At 42.1% G+C, this 19,121-nt stretch overlaps 1 protein-coding gene across 1 annotated transcript in view; it reads right to left on the bottom strand.

Moving 5' to 3' along the window:
* The window catches only part of HGF (hepatocyte growth factor), a 59,592-nt gene that overhangs the window by 24,674 nt on the left and 15,797 nt on the right, over window positions 1–19,121 (bottom strand). The window contains exons 6-8 of the mRNA XM_065417057.1: window positions 17,237–17,357; window positions 12,783–12,901; window positions 221–395 (exon numbers count right to left, since the gene is read on the bottom strand). Of these exons, the coding sequence (XP_065273129.1) occupies window positions 221–395; window positions 12,783–12,901; window positions 17,237–17,357 (415 nt within the window). The remainder of the gene's footprint in view (window positions 1–220; window positions 396–12,782; window positions 12,902–17,236; window positions 17,358–19,121) is intronic.

The following is a 19,121-nucleotide window of genomic DNA, read 5'->3' as shown; positions in this document are numbered from 1 at the left end:
AAAGAGTAAGAATTATTTATAGCACACTCTTGCAATATTCACATAGTTTCCAATGTCAGAGGCAACAATGAACATGTCAGCATGCAGAGTAATGATGATGATGACGACGATATTAAAAAAGTAACAACCTTTCTTTGAATACCCTTTGGCGACACAAATGTCTAAATTGCAGGAACTGATCTCTGCCCTGTAATCTGTGACACCTGCACGCGCTACTCACTTGCACTTGAAGTTTTCGGGAGTGATGTTGTGCTGGTGAGGAAACTGAGAGTCCCAGTGCTGACATTGGACTCCACTCCATATGGTTTTCACGGTACCTCGGTAGCCCTCACCTTGCCCCTTGATGCACTCTGTCGTTTCTACAGCAGCATCAGTGATGTTCACAATGGTCTGCGCTGTAAATGGAGAGAAAAAGAGCTGTTTTCTTTTCCTAAGAGTGAGTCTGGTGTGAGTGTACTGCAGTTCAGCCTCTATAGCTACTCAAATCCAGGGCCTCTGATGACATTGTCAGTGATGGTCAAGTCTGGCAACTCAAACAATTAGTTGCTCCTTTAAACTTTTACAAGATTAATGAGATTCTCTGCGGCTGCAGAGACTCATGTTAGCACATTTGCTTTCAGGATTAGGGCATAAAATATCTGAAATATATAAGGGTTCCTACGTAAATCTTGCTGCATAGAGAGATACTAGGTTGTTTCTACAGCAGTCAGTGTCAGAGGGATATTCTTAGTTATTATAATCCCAATCCTGAAAGTATTTACACACATTCTTAATTTCACGCAACTGAGTAGCCCCAATGAGACGTCCCACACGTTTCAGTGAAGCATATGCATAAATGTTTGAAGGATTCAGACCCTAATGTCGTTTTTTTTCCCAACGCACCCAAAATATCAGTGATGGATTAATGAGCAGTACCTACTTAAAAAGCAATAAATCTTATTATTAGCTAATGTCCTAAAGCTCCTTTAAGCTACTCATTTTTATGCTTCATAAAGTTAAGAAAAAGAAGTGCCCTAACTTCTGGAAACCTGAGATCAGAATTCTCTAGAGAGAGATAAATATTTTCAAGACTAACAAATGCATCAGACTCAAGATCTTTCACAGATGTCAATATGAGCTGCATTAATCCTAGTCTGGGCTGTTTTGAACTAAATTCAGACAAACAGTGGCTTCTCAAATGAGTCATTTCAAACGCTTGAAAGCCTCTTTTTATTTCCTGTAATTGAAAAGTTGATGGGAAAGATGTAGCACAAAATGTATTAAGTAATGCAAAACTAAACACACTACGGTGATGTCAGTGTCTTCCAAATGTCCCCAAAACCCACCTTTGAATAATTATTCAAGAGTCATTTTGTAACTGTTGCTAATTGGTATTTGTCCATAGTCTGGTGAGTAATTTTACAAGTTAATTTACCAGCTATAGTTTTCAACTGTAAATATGTTAATAAACGGTCTCTAAATTATTTTTTCTATGTTCCAGCAATTAGAATAATATAGATGTGTTCTATTGATAATGTCATTCATTCTTAGTGCTTCAGTAATTCCAGCCAACTCCGCTAATTTGCAAAGGAAATGGATCTCAGGAAAAGTAAATGTTATAACATAGGGTTTCTGTAGGACTTAATTTCAAATCCCTCATTTTAAAGATCCTATTAACGTCAATAACATCAAGATGCACAGTGGTACTATATATATATATATATCTCTCTCTCTCTGTGCTAGAACTCAAAATTTCTCTTTTATTCATCTGTTGGATGCTTTTACCCAGGGCCGGCTCCAGACACCAGTTGAGCAAGCTCGTGCTTGGGGCGGCAAATTCCAAGGGGCGGCATTCCGGCCGCCCTTTTTTTTTCTTTTTCTTTTTGGTTTGCCGCTCTGGCTGCCCTGTAGGGGGCGGCAGTGCGGAGGAGGGGAGTGCCCTGCAGCAAACTTGGCAGGGCAGCCCGCGTCCTTCCCTCCCAGCCAACCGGAGTGGCACAGAGCCCTCCTGGCAGGCGGCGCGGTGGGAGGGGCCGCGTGGCGAGCGCCCCGCTGAAGCCCTGGCCGCCCCCTTCTCTCTCCCACCCCGCTCCCTCCCCTCCCCCCTGCTAGACCGGGCGCACACTCTGCTGCACGTCTGCAGCACAGAGAGTCCCCCTGCACCCTGGCTCCGGCCGCCCTGCAGGTTTTTTTTTTTTTGCTTTGCTTTCCCTTCCGGCCGCCCTGCAGGTTTTTTTTCTTTTTTTTCTTCCTGCTTTGCCGCTCTGGCCACCCCGCAGGGTATTTTTTTGTGTGTGTGTGTGTGTGCTTTGCTGCTCCGGCCCCCCCGCAGGTTGTTTTTTTGTGTGCTTGGGGCGGCAAAAAAGCCAGAGCCGGCCCTGCTTTTACCTCTGCTTCATAGTCAGATTAATTGCCTGTCTCCCCTTCCCAAGGCAGTCCATCTGCACAAGTTGCCCCTCTGCACTGAAGTTATGATTTCCAAGTTCATTCCAAAGCCAAAAGGCCATAGTGATATCCCTTGCATACCTAGGTTTCTGCAAGCTGGTAAATGCATCCTCTAGGGTGGATTCACTAAAGAGAGTAGCTGTTCTTTAGTTTTCAATTGTTAAAAATATTTTTATTGATTTTATAAATAAAGCAAGGGAGAAGAACTGTCTCTTAGAGAAGCACCTAAGACAGACCAGTGCTGGGCAGGGTTAGCAGAGGCTTGGAGAGCTCTAGGCTGACGACTGCCAGACTGGGGCCCTGACACAAAGGGGCAGAGAAGGTGCTGGGACTATGGGGAAGGGGCCCAGGGAAGTAGGCAGTGGAGGAGAGTTGGAGGAGGGCAGTAAGTGGCTGGGCCACCCCTTTTCCCCCCACTTGCCAGTATGAGTGGCTAAGCCAGACTGCCATTTGCCCTTGGAGGAAGGGGCTAGACTGAGGACTGCCGTGACCCACTGAGGCGAGTGATAGAACCAGAAGCTGCTGGTCTAATAACCCCATCTCCGCCACTCATAAAATGTGTGACTTTGGGCAAGTCACTTAACCTCTCTGCATCTTGGTTTCACCCTTTACAATGTTATATAATAATATTATAAAACAGGGCTGTTGTGACGATTAATTAGCAGAGCTGAGTGAATTATTCACAATGAACAATTTATCCACTGAATTTATCCTTCCCCACCCCTTTAGAATAATTGCAAATAGATTGCAATTTCCTCAGACTTTGAACTAATTTAATTATATTATTCCTCAACATTTATTCTGTGTATTGATCATAAACTGAGCTGAGTGTATTTGGAACTTGATATCCATAAATTGAGCTGTGTCCTTTAGTTCCAATTAGTCAGGTAAGTCACAAAGTATTATTTCGGTTCCCTGATTGGATGAGAAGGCACTTCTGGTACCAATACGTAAGCCTCCAAATTTAAAATTTGGCTTCTGGAAATTCTCAAGGATGCAACTTTAAAATGCATTTTCCATGAACATTTGCAAAAGGCAAAATACAAAAGGCATATGAATATGGCCCCCAAAAATCTAAATGATTATTTCTTTTTTTACAGTATCCCATCCACCCAACTCTATCAGGTCCCAGTCCTGCAAAAAGTCCTGCATGGATTGCTTTTCAGGATCAGGTCTTAGTCCCTGATCCAGCAAACCATTTATGCACATTTAAATTTAATTGCATGACTAGTCTCATTGAGTTCCATAGGAACACTCAAGTGCTTAAAGTTACACATGCTTAAGTGTTTGGCAGGATCAGGGCCTTAATTAGTAAAAAGGTAGAACTGACTTCAAAGGGAATATGATTCTGTGTTATGTTTTTACATTTTTATAAAAAGTGCTTTGTGTTATATATTAACGCTGTCCTATGAAGTTTTGTAACTGTTAGCAGAAATAATTTTGTCATTAATTTGTCATTTTTTGGAACTTGAATGAAACTATTTCTTACAATTTGAGGACCAAAAGGAACCCTATTAATTTTATCACTGACTAATTCGGAAAGCTGTGACAGATTTTCCCACATCCCTTCTACGCCTCTACACTTTCACCATCACACCCCTAACGCAAAAACACAAAAGTTTCAAAAATGCAAAAGTACCAATTTTTCATAAAATTGTCTCTCTTTTGATATCTTTAAGTGAACTACTTATTAAAGGAAGCCCTTGTGCAGAAAAAACAAAACCCATATAGAATTTTGGGAGGAAGGACAAGCGTACAATCTGGAGCTTTGCATGGCAAACTGAGGATGATCTTCTCGATCCTACTCCTCACAACAATACTAGGGTAGGAAAAGAGCAGTCAACATTAACATTGTTCCTTCCCTGGAGAATTTCACAGTAAAGAAATGAGTATAGAAGAGACATAGAAGAGTATAGAGGTAATTCGCAATGAACCCACAGAGCCAAATTCTGCTCTCAATGATACCAGTGCAACACTCGTTCGAGTCAATGGGATTACCAGGGTGTAAATGGGGGAAGAATTTGTCCCTGTTTTTTAAAGACAAGCAGGTTTGTGCCTAATACAGTAGAGGAACTGTTCTAAAACAACTCAGTCATAATAAAATGTGACCTGTGTAATGCTGCAAAGTTCAGTGAGAAGCTGGGGTGATCTGTTGAGCAGGTGCTGCACATGCATAGTAAAGCTGCCCCAAAAGAGCCTTAACTCATGCCCTGCATTATTATTCAATTTGAAATTCTAGGCTATACCACAGCTCGGGTCACTTTCCTCCCCTATATTTTGAACATTGGCTCCTCAACCCCTTCTATGTGCTTGGTAGCTTTATTATGATATACAGCACAGCAGAGGAAAAAACACCTGCTTTATAGCATTGGTGTGGAAGAACCATGTAGCGCCAATTTTAATCTACATTGCCTGAGGGATAACTAAGGAATAAATTAGAGTTGAACCCCCAAAAAACCCACAGAGGGTCATATCTTGGCACATGCTACAGCCTGAATGTGAACACCAACAATTAGCTCGGTCTGGAATCCAGATACACATTTCAGAGTTTTCCCCACCTCTATAATGGGCTGAAAAGCTTTGAATCCAAAACCCCTTTATATTTAGTGTGTTCAAAATCCAGATATGGATCCAAATTTTGACCCTGAATCTCACCTCTAGATTAAACAGAACTCCTACATATCATATTGAAAAGTATGCTACAAGTAGAGAGATGGAGTCTTTATAAAGCGATAGAAAATAATACATAGTTACACACAGTGAACACTGTAATAACCCTCTATTAGGCCTCATTGTAAAATTAAGTGGGAGGTAACTATCAAATTTTAAACACCAGTCTCTTCCCACTGACTCACTTCTATAAACATCTGTATGTTAAGTAAATCTGAAGCTTGAGTTGCACTTTCTTTATTTGTGTAGTTTGTTTCAGCAAGACACTCGAAGGGCTTGCCTACATGTGGACACTCAGGAAAGTCAAGACAAATTAAGTGAAGGTCTGAAGTTAATGTGCATAAATCCAAGTGCACTAAACACCTGCATGGATGCTCTCATTCAGAAGTAAAGTGACCTTGGTGCATTGTTGCTTAGGAGGATTAAACTACAACAAACTTTACTTCTGAATGAGAGTATCCACATGGAGGTTTTAATTTATGCACTTTAACTTCACAGCTTTAGTTAATTCATTTAAACTCCCTGAATAGACAAGCCCTAAGTCACAGCTCAGCATTCAAATCAGCAAGGGAATCTCTGCTTCTAAAAAATTTAGTTGGCAAAAATAGAGGAGTTCCATTTCTTTATCCTCCCAATCAGTGTTGACAACAGCACCATCGTCCCTCTGACCCACACTACCAACCTTGTTGTTATTTCTCCTCTTTCTCCTTCTCCCATCGCCTCCAGGCACTCACTGAGTCCTATTACCTCTTCCTCTTTAATACCTCCAAACATAACCCTTTCTTCTCTGTCCCTTCTACTCTGATCTAGGCTTTCAATACTTCTCACACTGACTGACATCTGCAGCCTCCTCCTCTCTGTGCTCCCAAAAAATGTCTCCTCTCACCTCCCGTGTAGGCCAACTAACTGTATCCTTTTCCTCTGTCACTCTAGCCATGTTACTGTGTCCACCCCCCACCTCTGATTATTATAACAGGCATCCACTCTCCTTTCCCATTAATCCCAAATTCCTTGTCCTTATCTCCTCTTCACAATCCCTGTCCCTGCTTCCATCTCTGCTCTCATTTCCTCCTACACCCATTCTGACTATTTTAATGCTCCTTTGTATCTTCTCGCCTAACTAGAAATTGGCCCAAGCCAAAACCACATCCACATATGTGAACAACTTCAAACCAACTTGTGTGCTCAAAACCTCAATCCAGATCCAGCTTCTGCAGTTTGAATCCATCTCTAATCCTTATTGTTCCCATCATCTCATTTTCACACTCTTGGCTTTATGTCTTCATTTTTATACTGTCTACTGTGCTTGAAAGAGACTTCAGTTTCTGATACACCAAGTCCCCTCCTTCTGCCCCTTCAAATCCTTCCCTAAACATACATTTATTTTATGAAGTCATCCCTACATTGATTTCATCACCAAAAATGTTGCCTTCTTGCATGTGAACTCTTTCACATACCATATTTCTGAATTAAACTGCAAACGCCTTGGTGCAGAGACAGGATTTATTGTGTTATATACACGAATGCATGCTATGTACCAAATCCTGAGCTGCTGCTGAGAGGTGTACTCAGTGAAGCTTGGGTGGAGTATGAGGGAGGGAGCACAAAGGTGACTGTAAGCCAAGAATTCACCTGTGCTGAGGAATCACGTGTTAGCCGGGTAAACCAGCTCTAAGGCAGTTTATGCAAAGCTGCTCTAACACACAGTAAGTTCTGGGCCAACAAATTATAGTAATAATAGCAGCAAAAGGCAATTTCAGATTAATTTAGAGAAGATACTACAGTAATTGATTATCAATCTAGTTTTTTTTTATTATGAGGTTTCATCATCAACCTTTAGTACTTATATGGCCCCTGTAGTAGGAAGAGAGCCTGAGACATAAGCTCTTGTATCAGAGGCCTGGTATGAGGCAGGACCGGCTCACACAATCTGGCAAGAATAGGGCTAATATTGCAAAAATACTCATTCCTCAGAAGTGCTAAGCACAGAGTACTCACGCAAACACATCCTGATATCAAGTAGTACCAGAACATCCCAATATTAAGGATGATGCAAAAACATCCCCAAGGATAACAGGAACACACTGACCCCTCCTTAAAGATAAGGTCAGGATAACAGTACGTAATAAAGATGTTTTGATCGAACCAACGTGTACAAGTTAATAAGTAGCCACGTCAGGGGGCAGTAACTAACTATGTCAGAGGCAGTACTAACTTATTTGTATCAGGGTATAAAAATGCATCTCAAAGGGAATATCTTTGTCCAGCTGAGTGGGGAATGGAAAGTCCCGCCTTTCACTGAGCTGCGTCCATCGTCACGGGTATACACGTCTTAGTATCCTCGTAGAGTCTGCCAGATGCTATTACTGTGCTTTGTCAACAATAAACCTGGCCTGGCGCCTTCGTACCTTAATGGATTTTGTGGTCATTGGGTGGTTCCTCAAGGTCTGCTGTGCTGGCTGGGGCAGCACACAGGGAGAACACACATATGCAGCCAAACATCTAACCACAGCCCCCACTACCCTAGTATCTGAACACCACGCAACTTTCAATTTATTTATCCTCACAACATCCTTGTGAGGTAGGGAAGTGCCATTATCCTCATTTTACTGATGGGGAACTGAGGTACTCAGAGAGACTAAGTGACTTGCCCAAGGTCTGTGGTTGAGCAAGGAATTGAACCCAGGATTTCCAAAACCTCACCTACTGTCCTAACCACAAAAACAGTGGTTTTCAAACTTTTTAGGCTACATACAACTTTCCAAATAATGTAGCTTACCGCATACCCCTATCTGAGATAGGCAGAAGCAATGCGTGCGGTGGGGGGGCATGCAGGGTCACGTGCCCCCTCAGATTTCTGCCTTCTATTGAGAAACAACTTCTAGAGCTTTTCGAACTGTGGGACACATACCTCTAGGGGAGCATGGAGGAAAGTTCAGGGGAGCAAGCGGCAATGCCAGGCAGCTTGGGCCGGTGAGGCCAGGCAGCTCAAGGAAGGAGTGCCACCTCCACCCCCTGACTCACCTCAGCGAGCCACTCAGTCTGTCTGGGTGGGGGCAAGGCGCAACCAAAAATTGTAACTCAAGGGGTTACTCAGCTCAAAGTTTTGAAAAAGCTCCCCCCCCTCCCCGAACATTACTCTGCAGGCCCCTACGGGGGCGCACCCCACAGTTTGAAACCCTCTGATTCTGAGGTACACCAACGCTGCTGCAGTATTAATTGAAAGGAGATTCAACTTGATTAGCTTGCCAAGTCTTACTAAATAAAATGTATTGTTGGCCATTATAGGATTTTTCCCATGTACCCTCTGATGAGAGCTCACGTACCCCTAGGGGTATGTGTATCCCAGTTTGAAAACCACTGCACTAAAACATCCATCATCATTTTATGGAAAAAACTCATATTTATCTGAGTTTTATTCAAGTTTTGAAGATTTTAAAGAAGTGGAGTTTTTTTTCCTGCTGTAAAAGTATACAGATTAGAACACTGCTTGCTACTATTGTCTGATTAGTACTGTGAAATTGATAAATTGCCTGATTCTAAGGAACTTTTGTATTGTGCATGCATCTTTTACATATTCACCCTTACACAGAACACTACCATTTACTATAATGAAAATTTAGTTTCAAGTGTGGAATTCCTCCTGTCAGATGAAGATCAAAAAGAAGACTGTGTACCCAATGCAGAGAGCCCAACTTCATCACAATATCAAGAGCAAAGTGCTCAGGATCATTAATGTAGGCCATTTATTTTTAGAAGGGCTGGTACTGGGATTGCATTTCTTCAAGACTCTAACATAATCTGGACTGTTGGGGGAGGCGGAGCCATTACTAGAGTTTGGAAAAGATCCCCTAGCATATGTCTTTAAAAAAATTGGATCAGACTGTGAATGTTAAGAGTTACATTGATTGTTAAGCTTATGTGACCACCAAAGCCAGATGTGAATCTTCAGAGCACTGACACATCAACTTGGGAAATGCCAAAGGATAAACATTTATAAAAGTTGCATTTGTAAAAACCGTCAGAAATTATAACTTAGACAAATTTTTTAGTAATAAAAGCTCCACTACAAGAAAAAAAGTATATGAATATGTTACAACAGAGACTGATTATTCAATAAAATACACATGTTGAAAGTAGCTGTGGACAGAGGTGGATTAGGAGTTTGTGGGGCCCTGAGCCAGAGCAAGTGGGGGCCCCTCCTCACCTCTTCCACCTGCAGTCCTCTCCAACCCTTCCCCACCCCCACTTGCCCCGCTCCACCTGCCCAGCCCTCCTGCCAGGGAGTGGGGTTGTGGTGCAGGGGCTTGCCCTTCCCCGCCCGCCTGGCACTCCTGCCAGGGAGTGGGGTCAGGGCGTGGGGGCTTCCCCCACTCCCCGGCAGGAGGGTCAGGTGGACACGCAGAGTGGGGCAAGCCCCTGCGCCCTGACCCAGCTCCGTGGCAGGAGTGCCCGGCGAGGGGAGCGGGTTAGGGGCGCCCATTTTTCTGGGCGCCCCCACTGGTTGTGGAAAGAACTACCCAGTAAAAAATAAAGATTAAAGAAACGAATAAGTAAATTGCTCTTCACAATCTTTAAACTAGGTGTAAAGACTCAACTGTTTTATATTTAAGACAAAAACTAGGTCCAAACTAAATGATGTCTTTGGCTTAATAACTTCCCAGTTGTTCTTAGAGGCCAAAGTCGGATGCTCAGGTAGCAAAAAGTCCAGATACAAGAAGGTGCTTAAGTTCACAGGAGAGCTCTTTCGGCACAAGGTCACACATGAAATGATGTATAGATTTTTGAAGCCACTATTTTTGATCCCATAAGGCAGCAGGGTCACTTCCAAGTAAGTTGCCACTGGTCTGGGCACCCCCTTTACAGACATCATACAGCATGGCAAATTGTCCTTTCCTTTACACCACTTTTACAATGATGTAACGCCTCTGACTTTAGTGGAATTATTCTAGACTGACGCTGATCCATGTGAAAGCAGAATTAGGCTCAAAGTGATGGTCTACATCAAGGAATAAATCAGGAGTAACATCACTGTAGTCAACAGAGTTACACCAGCATAAATACAGGGTAAATGAGAAGTGAGTCATGGCCAAAAAGGTTACAGTAGCATAAAACTAGTACTGTACAAGTGACTATGGACTGTTCAGAAGTATTGATGGGCAAAATTTGAAAACATTGAGAAGTTTAAATTGGACAAGAACCCAAAAGTTAAGGAGATAAATTCTGCTTTTACACTGTGTGCAGCCTCTTGGACGTTATACAGGGGTGCAAGGCAGAATGTGGCCCCAGATGTTTTATCCACACTTTGACCATTGAGGGGCTAGAAAACTGGAAGAACATATTTGTTCATACAATTTCCAGTTCTCTCTCATTTTGGGCTAGTTGAAAATACCACAAGAATGGCTTTTTCTGGTCTCAGTCAAAACCAAAAATTGCAGAGGACTATGAAAACTAAAACAAACAATCATAGAAGTTCACTCAACTGTTTTTCTTTTCTTTTCTTTAAATCCACAAATAAATAAATTTAGCTTCCGCATGGATAAATGGTCTGATGGTGTGGATTTTTAACAGCATCAGTTAACCTTTAAAATTAACTGTGACAAATTCTGATGTCATTTATAACCATGAAACCTTACCAAAGCCACAATCTCTCTGAAGAATAGTACTGCACATAAAGAGCTCTCAAGACATAAGTACATATATCCTTACACAGAAAAAAACTATGTTAAAAACGACATTAAGGTAGCAAAGTCCAGCACTCAAAAGTCAGGAAATGCCAAAATTGAAGTTCCCTGTGTGACCTTAATTTGGTCGCTTGTGCATGTGCATTATGGCAGAGCCCTTAACTATGTGATTCCAGTCTATTTTTTCCAAAGGACCCGTCTCATTCAGTGCACAGGATGGACCTGCTCTGGGGATGCATCATGGTTGTGTAGTAAAAAAGAGTATTGTCTGCAGGATCCCTGATTCATTTGATACTGAAGTTGAAAGGTGTATAGTGAAGGAGGCAGGGGTTGCAAGAAGAGAAAGGATTGTCTCATGGTTTAGGCAGTTGAATGCTGCCCTGGAGAGCTAGATTCTATCTCTGCATCTGCCACAGATTTCCTGTGTGATGCTAGGCAAGTCACTTATACCACACTTTTCACAGGTGGCCACTAATTATGTGTTCCTTATTCTCTGGGTGCCCAACTTGAGACACCCGGTTTTCAGAAGTGCGGAGCACTCACAACTGCAACACAAGTCAGTGGGAGCTGTGTTTTGAACATATAAAGTGCTATATAATACTAAGGACACTAAAAATCAGCTCAAACTGGCACTCAGAGTTAGTAGACACTTTTCATCTAAATCTCTCTGTGCCTGATTCCCATCAGTAAAATGGGGAATAATAGCACCCCTTATTCCACAAGGGCGTTGTGAAAATAAATGTATTCATGTTTATGAAGCACTCAAATACTATAGTGATGAATACTATAGAAATCCCATAAGGAAATGAATAATTCTGTCTTCAGAGGAGGGTTTGAATTGTGTCCAATAAGCAAGCCAGGAGATCACATATTGAACAAGGATAAAAATATTGAATAGCTGCCCATTCAGTGAGCACTATCCATCCTAAACACTGAATGAGGTAGGAGCCCTGTTTAAAAATGTGTATGTGATTATGTAATTGAAGTCTGTATCATAATACATACACCCAAAGGGGTGGAATTAAGATTGCATAGGCAACCTTAATTTTGGCATTTCCTAATTACTCTGTGCTTGATTGTGCAACATTAATGTTCTTTTAATTTTGGTTTCCTTGTGAGCACAGCCCAACAGATTGCCCTTGGTGTGACAAACTGTGGGCAGAAACAGAATTATGGGGACAACCTTTACCCACCAAATGTGATTTTTGTGGGTGGAGAATGGATGGACCTTATAACAAGATCCAAGACAAACACCCTGAGGGCAAGGCGGGGCAGAGGCCTAGTAGTACCTCTAGAAAAGGAGGGAAGTGAGGGAGAAGACGTATCTTTCCACTGGAAAAAGGGAGGAGACATGTGACAGAGTGATGAGGGCTAGCACTTGAGCCAGCACTCTAGGCACCATTATTAGTATTAATTAGGTTTGCCTGGAGAAGTCCTAATTGGACAAGGTGTACCTGACTATGAGGCCAGATTGGGGTTGGTGAATGAATGATCCAATTAGGCATGCTCAAGGGGAAAAAGAGGAGAGGAACAGAAAGCTAGGCGAGCTTGACCAAGGGGTCCCTCTGATTAGAGCCACCTTAACCCCTTCCTCTATTTGGGAGAAGGGGTTAGAAAGTTAAGATACGGTCTCTAGAGGTATGGAGACACTGCTATGGATTGGTGGAAGGATTAAAATACTATAAATAAACCGCACCGTGGTATTTACAAGGAAGACATCTCAGTGCAGTCTGTGTTTGTGGAAGAGGTGGGAGTGTGGCATGCTACCCTGTGACATGTGTATTAATAGAATAACTATAAAAAGTGCTAAATAATGCATTGCTGATTATGTCTTATGCAGACTATTGATGAGATTGTAAGGACTGTTCTTTGCTTTATTTTAAAATTAAGCAAAGCACAATGAATGGACAAAAACAGTTATATTCCCCACCCACTTAGAACAGACTATTTGAGTCCAGATTTGGGAATGGGAAAAGGAAGCAATAAATTTTTGCTTTAACTCACCACACGTTTTAATTGCACAGAACTCCCACGGGGTGTCAGGGTCAAGAGTGTAGCACCATGGTCTTGGCTTGCCATCGGGATTGCGGCAGTAATTATCATCAAAGCCCTTGTCAGGATATCTGCAAACCACACCAACAAATGTGTTCAGCACGTCTGGCAACACTATACAGGCATGCACAAGACGTGTAAAGAACCAATTCCATCTCAGACAAGTTTGATACAGTGCCTGCTGGCTTGGGACCTGATCGTGTGGGGTTGGGGAATACCCTCTACTCCCATAGAGGAAAATGAGGGTGAAACCTCCTAGGAAGCACTGAGCAGAATCAGGCCCTTGGAGAGGGAGACTCAGCTTTGGTAACATGCAGGACACCAGATGGGGTAACTCAGCTAATTGCTTCACTCTAGAGCATGGCCATCCCTTGACAGACACACAAGCCTCACGTTTTTTTTTTCCAAACAGCCAAATGAAGTGTGGATTATATAAACACTGCCTGGCATGCCAGACTCATTAAGAAAACAGGTTCTCTAGTGCAACAACCCTGGGTTCAAACTGGAAGCTATTTTCAATTGCTTTGTGACTAATGATAGCTCCATTTTGGTAACACAGCTTGTTCTAGGTCATGCCCTCATTTCCAGCATTGCAAAAAATATTTAAAACTTCCCTCTCCCTTTATCTTGTCAAGGTTTGAAACTGTCGTGTTATTTTAATTGTTTCCATGTTTGTCTCGCCTCTGTTAAACGGACAAGTGGGGGGAACATAATAAGGAGACTTACTTTATCTAAATGGTCATAGTAGCAGCCATAAACTTCCAAATGCGGGGATAAATGTAAAATGTATTTATTGCCAATAAATGCAAAATGCTTTGGTTTTGCAGGTTTTTTGCAGCATGTTTGAAAGAGAACAAAAAATCGGCTTGCCCAAGGGACTACTGTGAAAACTTATTTAAGGGGACAAAAATGTTAACTACCTATGAACCTGAGACCTTCCCACAACTGCAAGCAGATGTGCTTCTCATGAGGACATGATTTACACGTGATTTACAAAGGTGTGCCGATAGGGTTCTCTACCCACCATACACTCATCCCAAAGTCTGTTTGTACAATCCTGCCTTCCTTGGGATAAATCCCTCTGCTACAGCAGGGTTTGAAAGGTGGGGTAGGGAGAGAATTGAAAGAGGGTTCAATCATTATTGTCATTGAACCCTGCAGAATGGGGTGACGAGACAGGGCTATAGCAACATGAGAGCTTTTTATCCGCAGTAGCAACTGTGCTCCACGATACTCATTACTGCTTCAAGACAATTGCTAAGTTCTAAACTGGGAGAGGGGGTGAAGTTTAAAAGTACCCTGATATCTCCAAGGACCTTCCTCTGACCCCCACAACCGATCAGTCCCTGGGATGGGGCCAGGGGAGGGGGTAGGATCATCAGAACCATTTCCCCTAAAGGCCATCATGTAACTGTACACTAAGGGCTCAATCCTGCAAGGTGCTGAGCACTCCGGTCCCAATCCAGCAAGGCACTTAGGCAAAGACTTAACTTCAATTGCATCATTTATGGCTTAACAATCATCACCAGAGTGCTCAGCATCTTGCAGGATCAAGCCATATAGACAGAGAAATGGGGAAATTTCCAGCACTATCCACTGACATCTTTTATACCCTGAGTATAAATAGATTCTTAGGGAACTGCTCCCTGCAAGGACTACAGATGACCTTGGTTGCAGGAGGGTGTTAGGGTACAAAGCTAATCTGAGTATCAGTGGGGTGGGAAAGAAGCCCTTTTAGACTTCCTCTAACCTTGGGGAACAGAAGAACTCCAGTTTACCTCCCTCATTTGCTCACATGCAGAGAGAGTGGGTGGGGAAAAAGTTGTCCTGCTCGGTTATTGATTTTGCCTACAGTGTTCTCAGATCTGCTTGCTCCTTTCCATGTCCCTGGGAGTCAACTAGTAGCTATTTTAGTCCCTACAGCAGAAGACCATTTAGTGTCCCTTCCCTCACAGGTAGCCACAACAAGCAGGGATAAACTGGATGATGGGTTTGCAATCTGGCCAACCCAATCTCAGATTTATGTCGCTGAGAATTATGTAATGGCCCTGTAGGAGTTAGTCCAGTCTCCAGGTCTCTTTCCCCCAAACATACCCTGGGCCATAGTCTGCCGCTTGGATCAGAGGAGGATTCTCAGGATTCCTGAGATCTTTCAGATCCCCGTTACACCTCCTTAGTGATTTTTGTTAGGTTTATTATTTGTTTTTCCCCATCCTCCCTCTGAAGCAGCAGTAGTAACCTTGACTTCAGTGGCTAAGAAAGCAACAAGACACTGCTCCAATGTCAGAGACAGGTCCATTTCTAGGTTTGAAGAGAGTTAGCCATTGAAGTTCTGAATATTGCATATTTTTTTCAAACAGACCAAGATTGCTCTTTAACACCAATGGACGATCCTTATTTATTTGTTCATGTTGAAGTTTACATCCCAAATGCATCCCTGACATGAGTATACTGTTGTAAATTAAATTACACCAGTGATTAATTTGGCCCTCTGATTTGTCACACTTAAAAAAAATTGAATAGTGTTTTGTGGGGGCTAAAACTTTTACTGTTCATAAATATTCCAATTTTTTGTGTCCAAGGCTACAACCGTGTAGGTCAAGTTGTTGTATAAAGGCATTTCCATACCAGGGATATAAATCAGGAGGTTGTAATGAAAAGACAGACAGATTTTAAACTGTACTGGTTCGTCTCAGTATTTCTCTGCTATACATGAATATAAGCCACAGTCCTGCGTTGTGCTCCATACAGAGGGACTGCTGTCCCAACGCCAAGCCACGTCAGTCTCAATGAGATTCCATGAAGATGCAACAGTGTGTCTGTGCAGAGCACAAAGCAGGATCATAGAATCATAGAATATCAGGGTTGGAAGGGACCTCAGGAAATCATCTAGTCCAACCCCCTGCTCAAAGCAGGACCAATCCCCAACTAAATCATCCAAGCACCAGAATGAAATCCTGGCTCCACTGAAATCAATGACAAAATTCCCATGGACATCAGTGATGCCAGGATGCCACCCTTAGGGCAAGTCTACACTACAAAATTAAGTTGACCTAAGCTATGTTGACATACAGCCACTACAGTAAATAAATTGGTTTTGCATGTCCATGCTACGCTCCTTGTGTCAGCGGTGCTTGTCCTCACCAGGAGTGCTTGCACTGATTTAATTGTCAGCGTGGGGCATTGTGGGATGGCTTTTGAAAGGCAGCAACACTGAATGTAAGCAACAGTGTCCACATTGACACTGCGTCAGTCTAATTACGTAGCCCTAAGTGGTACGCCTCTCGTGCAGGTGGAGTTATGAAGTCAGTAAAGTGGGCGAGTTACATCGGTGGGAGCTACATTTTAGTGCCTTACATCGACCTTACTGTAGTGTAGAGTAGGTCTCAGACTACTTTTTCCCGGATAGCTCTAGTTTATTCACACCCCTGAGCGACACAAATTATGCTGACATAAGCTGTAGTGTAGACATAGCCTAAAGCTACCAGTACCTTATTTTAAAGCATAATGACTACATTTCATTATTAATACTTGGTAGTTTATATGGACACATTCAGAGGAAGATCTCAGATATTTGCAGATATGAATTAATCCCAACAACATTCTTGTGAGGTAGGTTAGCATTATTTTACCTATTTTATAAATGGGCTTAATCAAAATCAAATTTTTCAGAAAGGCTTGTTTCAGTCTGAGCCCGTGTAAGGTTCCCCCTCCCTAATGCAGTAAGGGTTCAAAGGCCTTTATGTGTGGCCTAAACCCACCCACATAGCCTCTCCAGAAGGGAGTGTAAATGTTGCAGATGGCTGTCTGCACTTTGGTGAATTTCACGCACTAGAATAAAACCTTTCTTGTCTGCAGTTTTTTAATGCTATTTCTGACTCACTTTTTTGGCATTATATCTATATCTCATCAAGTTGTTGTCCAAAACACAAATCTATGATCATAAAATGCTGAACTTAACCATTCATAATTGCTTTTCCAGGATGAAAATCAGTGCTGATTTTTTTTAACACCTTACGCAACATAAACTAGAGAATTAAGACTGATAATTGCATAGGGTTTAGCTATTCATTATTGAAGTAAATGGATATATTGTAAATTATTAATGTTGGAAGGCTAAATTCATCAGTATTTGTAAAGGGCTTTGAGATCTCTGGTAGGTGTAAAGTATTACTACTACTAGTAATTATTATTATTTATTTTGTTGATGTTATGATGTTAGGGTTTTTTCTAGTGACGTCACTCACTCTGAGTATACAGACATACGTATCTCCTCAGACCATGTAAATTCACATAGCATATCTCCATAAAATTCAATGCAGCTGATTTAAACCAGCTGAGGTTAGGCCTAACGAGTACCAGAATATGTGTAATTTTTAAAAGAAAACAGTGAAGAAGTATTTTACCTCTCTGGTCTGAATTTGTGCCTGTGTGGTCTCTGAAGGTCCCAGCGCTGGCATTCCTTGCCTGATTCAGTGTGATCCATTGGCCCTCTGTAACTTTCTCCATTGCAGGTCATGCATTCAACTGAAAACAAAAAATAGTATGTTAGTAGCTCATAACACTAGTAGAAAGAAATTGCTGTCATAAACTCAAGCTGTCCTGCACAGAGAATTATAATATTATAAAAATAATACTTTCTAGATCATCAGTTTCACACAGGTGTAAGAAGCGAAAAAGAGTCCGGTGGCACCTTATAGACTAACAGACGTATTGGAGCATAAGCTTTCGTGGGTATTTACCCACGAAAGCTTATGCTCCAATAAGGTGCCACCGGACTCTGTCACTTTTTACAGATCCAGACTAACACGGCTACCCCTCTGATACTTGACAGGTGTAAAAAACGCCCTTCAAAATAACGTCTCACTGTGGGTTCCTTTTAAGATCTTGTCAGATGATTAGATTTGGTGCCAGGTTAGTTCACAATCAAGTTACTTTGGATGCATCTGGATGGAAGCATTTGAGGCATTTACATACCCAGCATCTTTCTTGGGCCCTTATAGAAATTAGTTTGAGTGTTAAATGAAGACCTAGATCTAAGTTTTGATAAAGCACACACCAAGCAGGAAATGTTACTGTTGATTAAATAAGTGATACCTGCTTGTGTGACAATTATATAAATATATGTACACATAAGTTGTGATGAAACCTGATTATGGATAAAGTTAAAACCAAATTGAGATTAATAGGTGTGAATGCACGCATTAGTTAGCATAACGATAAGGATAAATTAATCATAATCACCCACTTAAGGCAAAAGGGTTATTGTTTTGGATTGTGTGGGTGGAAGGGTTTGTTTTGGTAAGTCTGTAGGTGAGTAGGCAGGGGCAGAACACAGAACCAGGGAGAAACAGAGACAGCCTGAAGAAAACAAAGCTGAAATTTGTAAACATACAGTGACCCTACGAGAAATTTAGGAATGGTCTGGGTCAGGCATGCTGGATTAAAAGATGCCTGGACCGGTAAGCTAAGAATCCACTCCTTATAGATTTATAGACTTTAAGGCTATAACGGACCATCATAACCATCTAGCACATTGCAGGCCACAGAACCTCACCCACCCACTCCTGTAATAGACCCCTAACCTCTGGCTGAGTTACTGAAGTCCTCAAATCATGTTTTTAAGACGTGATGTTATAGACAATCCACTATTTACACTAGTTTAAACCTGCGAGTGACCTATGCCCCATGCTGCAGAGGAAGGCATAAAGAAACCCCAGGGTCTCTGACAATCTGACCCAGGGGAAAATTCCTTCCCGACCCCCAATATGGCGATCAGTTAGACCCTGAGCACATGGTCCTATTGCTGTTGGTTCCTCCTTCATTCAGAGAAGCAGGATGATGTACACTCCTTGTAAATAAACAAGATTGCATCAAAGAATGTATTAGACTCCATCATCAATTTCTGCTCCCAACTGAAATATCCCCAGGGCCCTGAACTTTGGGTCAAAAAGGGGTAACTAATTTATATATACACATTACATTTATATACACCTCTACCCCGATATAACATGACCCGATATAACACGAATTCGGCTATAATGCGGTTAAGCAGCGCTCCGGGGGGGAGTCGGAGGGGCAGGTCTGCGCACTCCAGTGGATCAAAGCAAGTTAGATATAACGCGGTTTCACCTGTAATGCGGTAAGATTTTTTGGCTCACGAGGACAGCGTTATATCGGGGTAGAGGTGTATAAATATACATTTACATTTAAATGTACAAATCACTTAGGGCTTGTCTACCCCTAAAAACATTATAGTGGCATAGCTGAGCTGCTGTACTGCTTCAGTGT

Source organism: Emys orbicularis, chromosome 1, assembly GCF_028017835.1.
Source record: "Emys orbicularis isolate rEmyOrb1 chromosome 1, rEmyOrb1.hap1, whole genome shotgun sequence".
Lineage (NCBI taxonomy): Eukaryota > Metazoa > Chordata > Testudines > Emydidae > Emys > Emys orbicularis.
The sequence above is the reverse complement of the archived record's forward strand: the minus strand, read 5'-3'. Positions and strand labels throughout refer to the sequence as shown.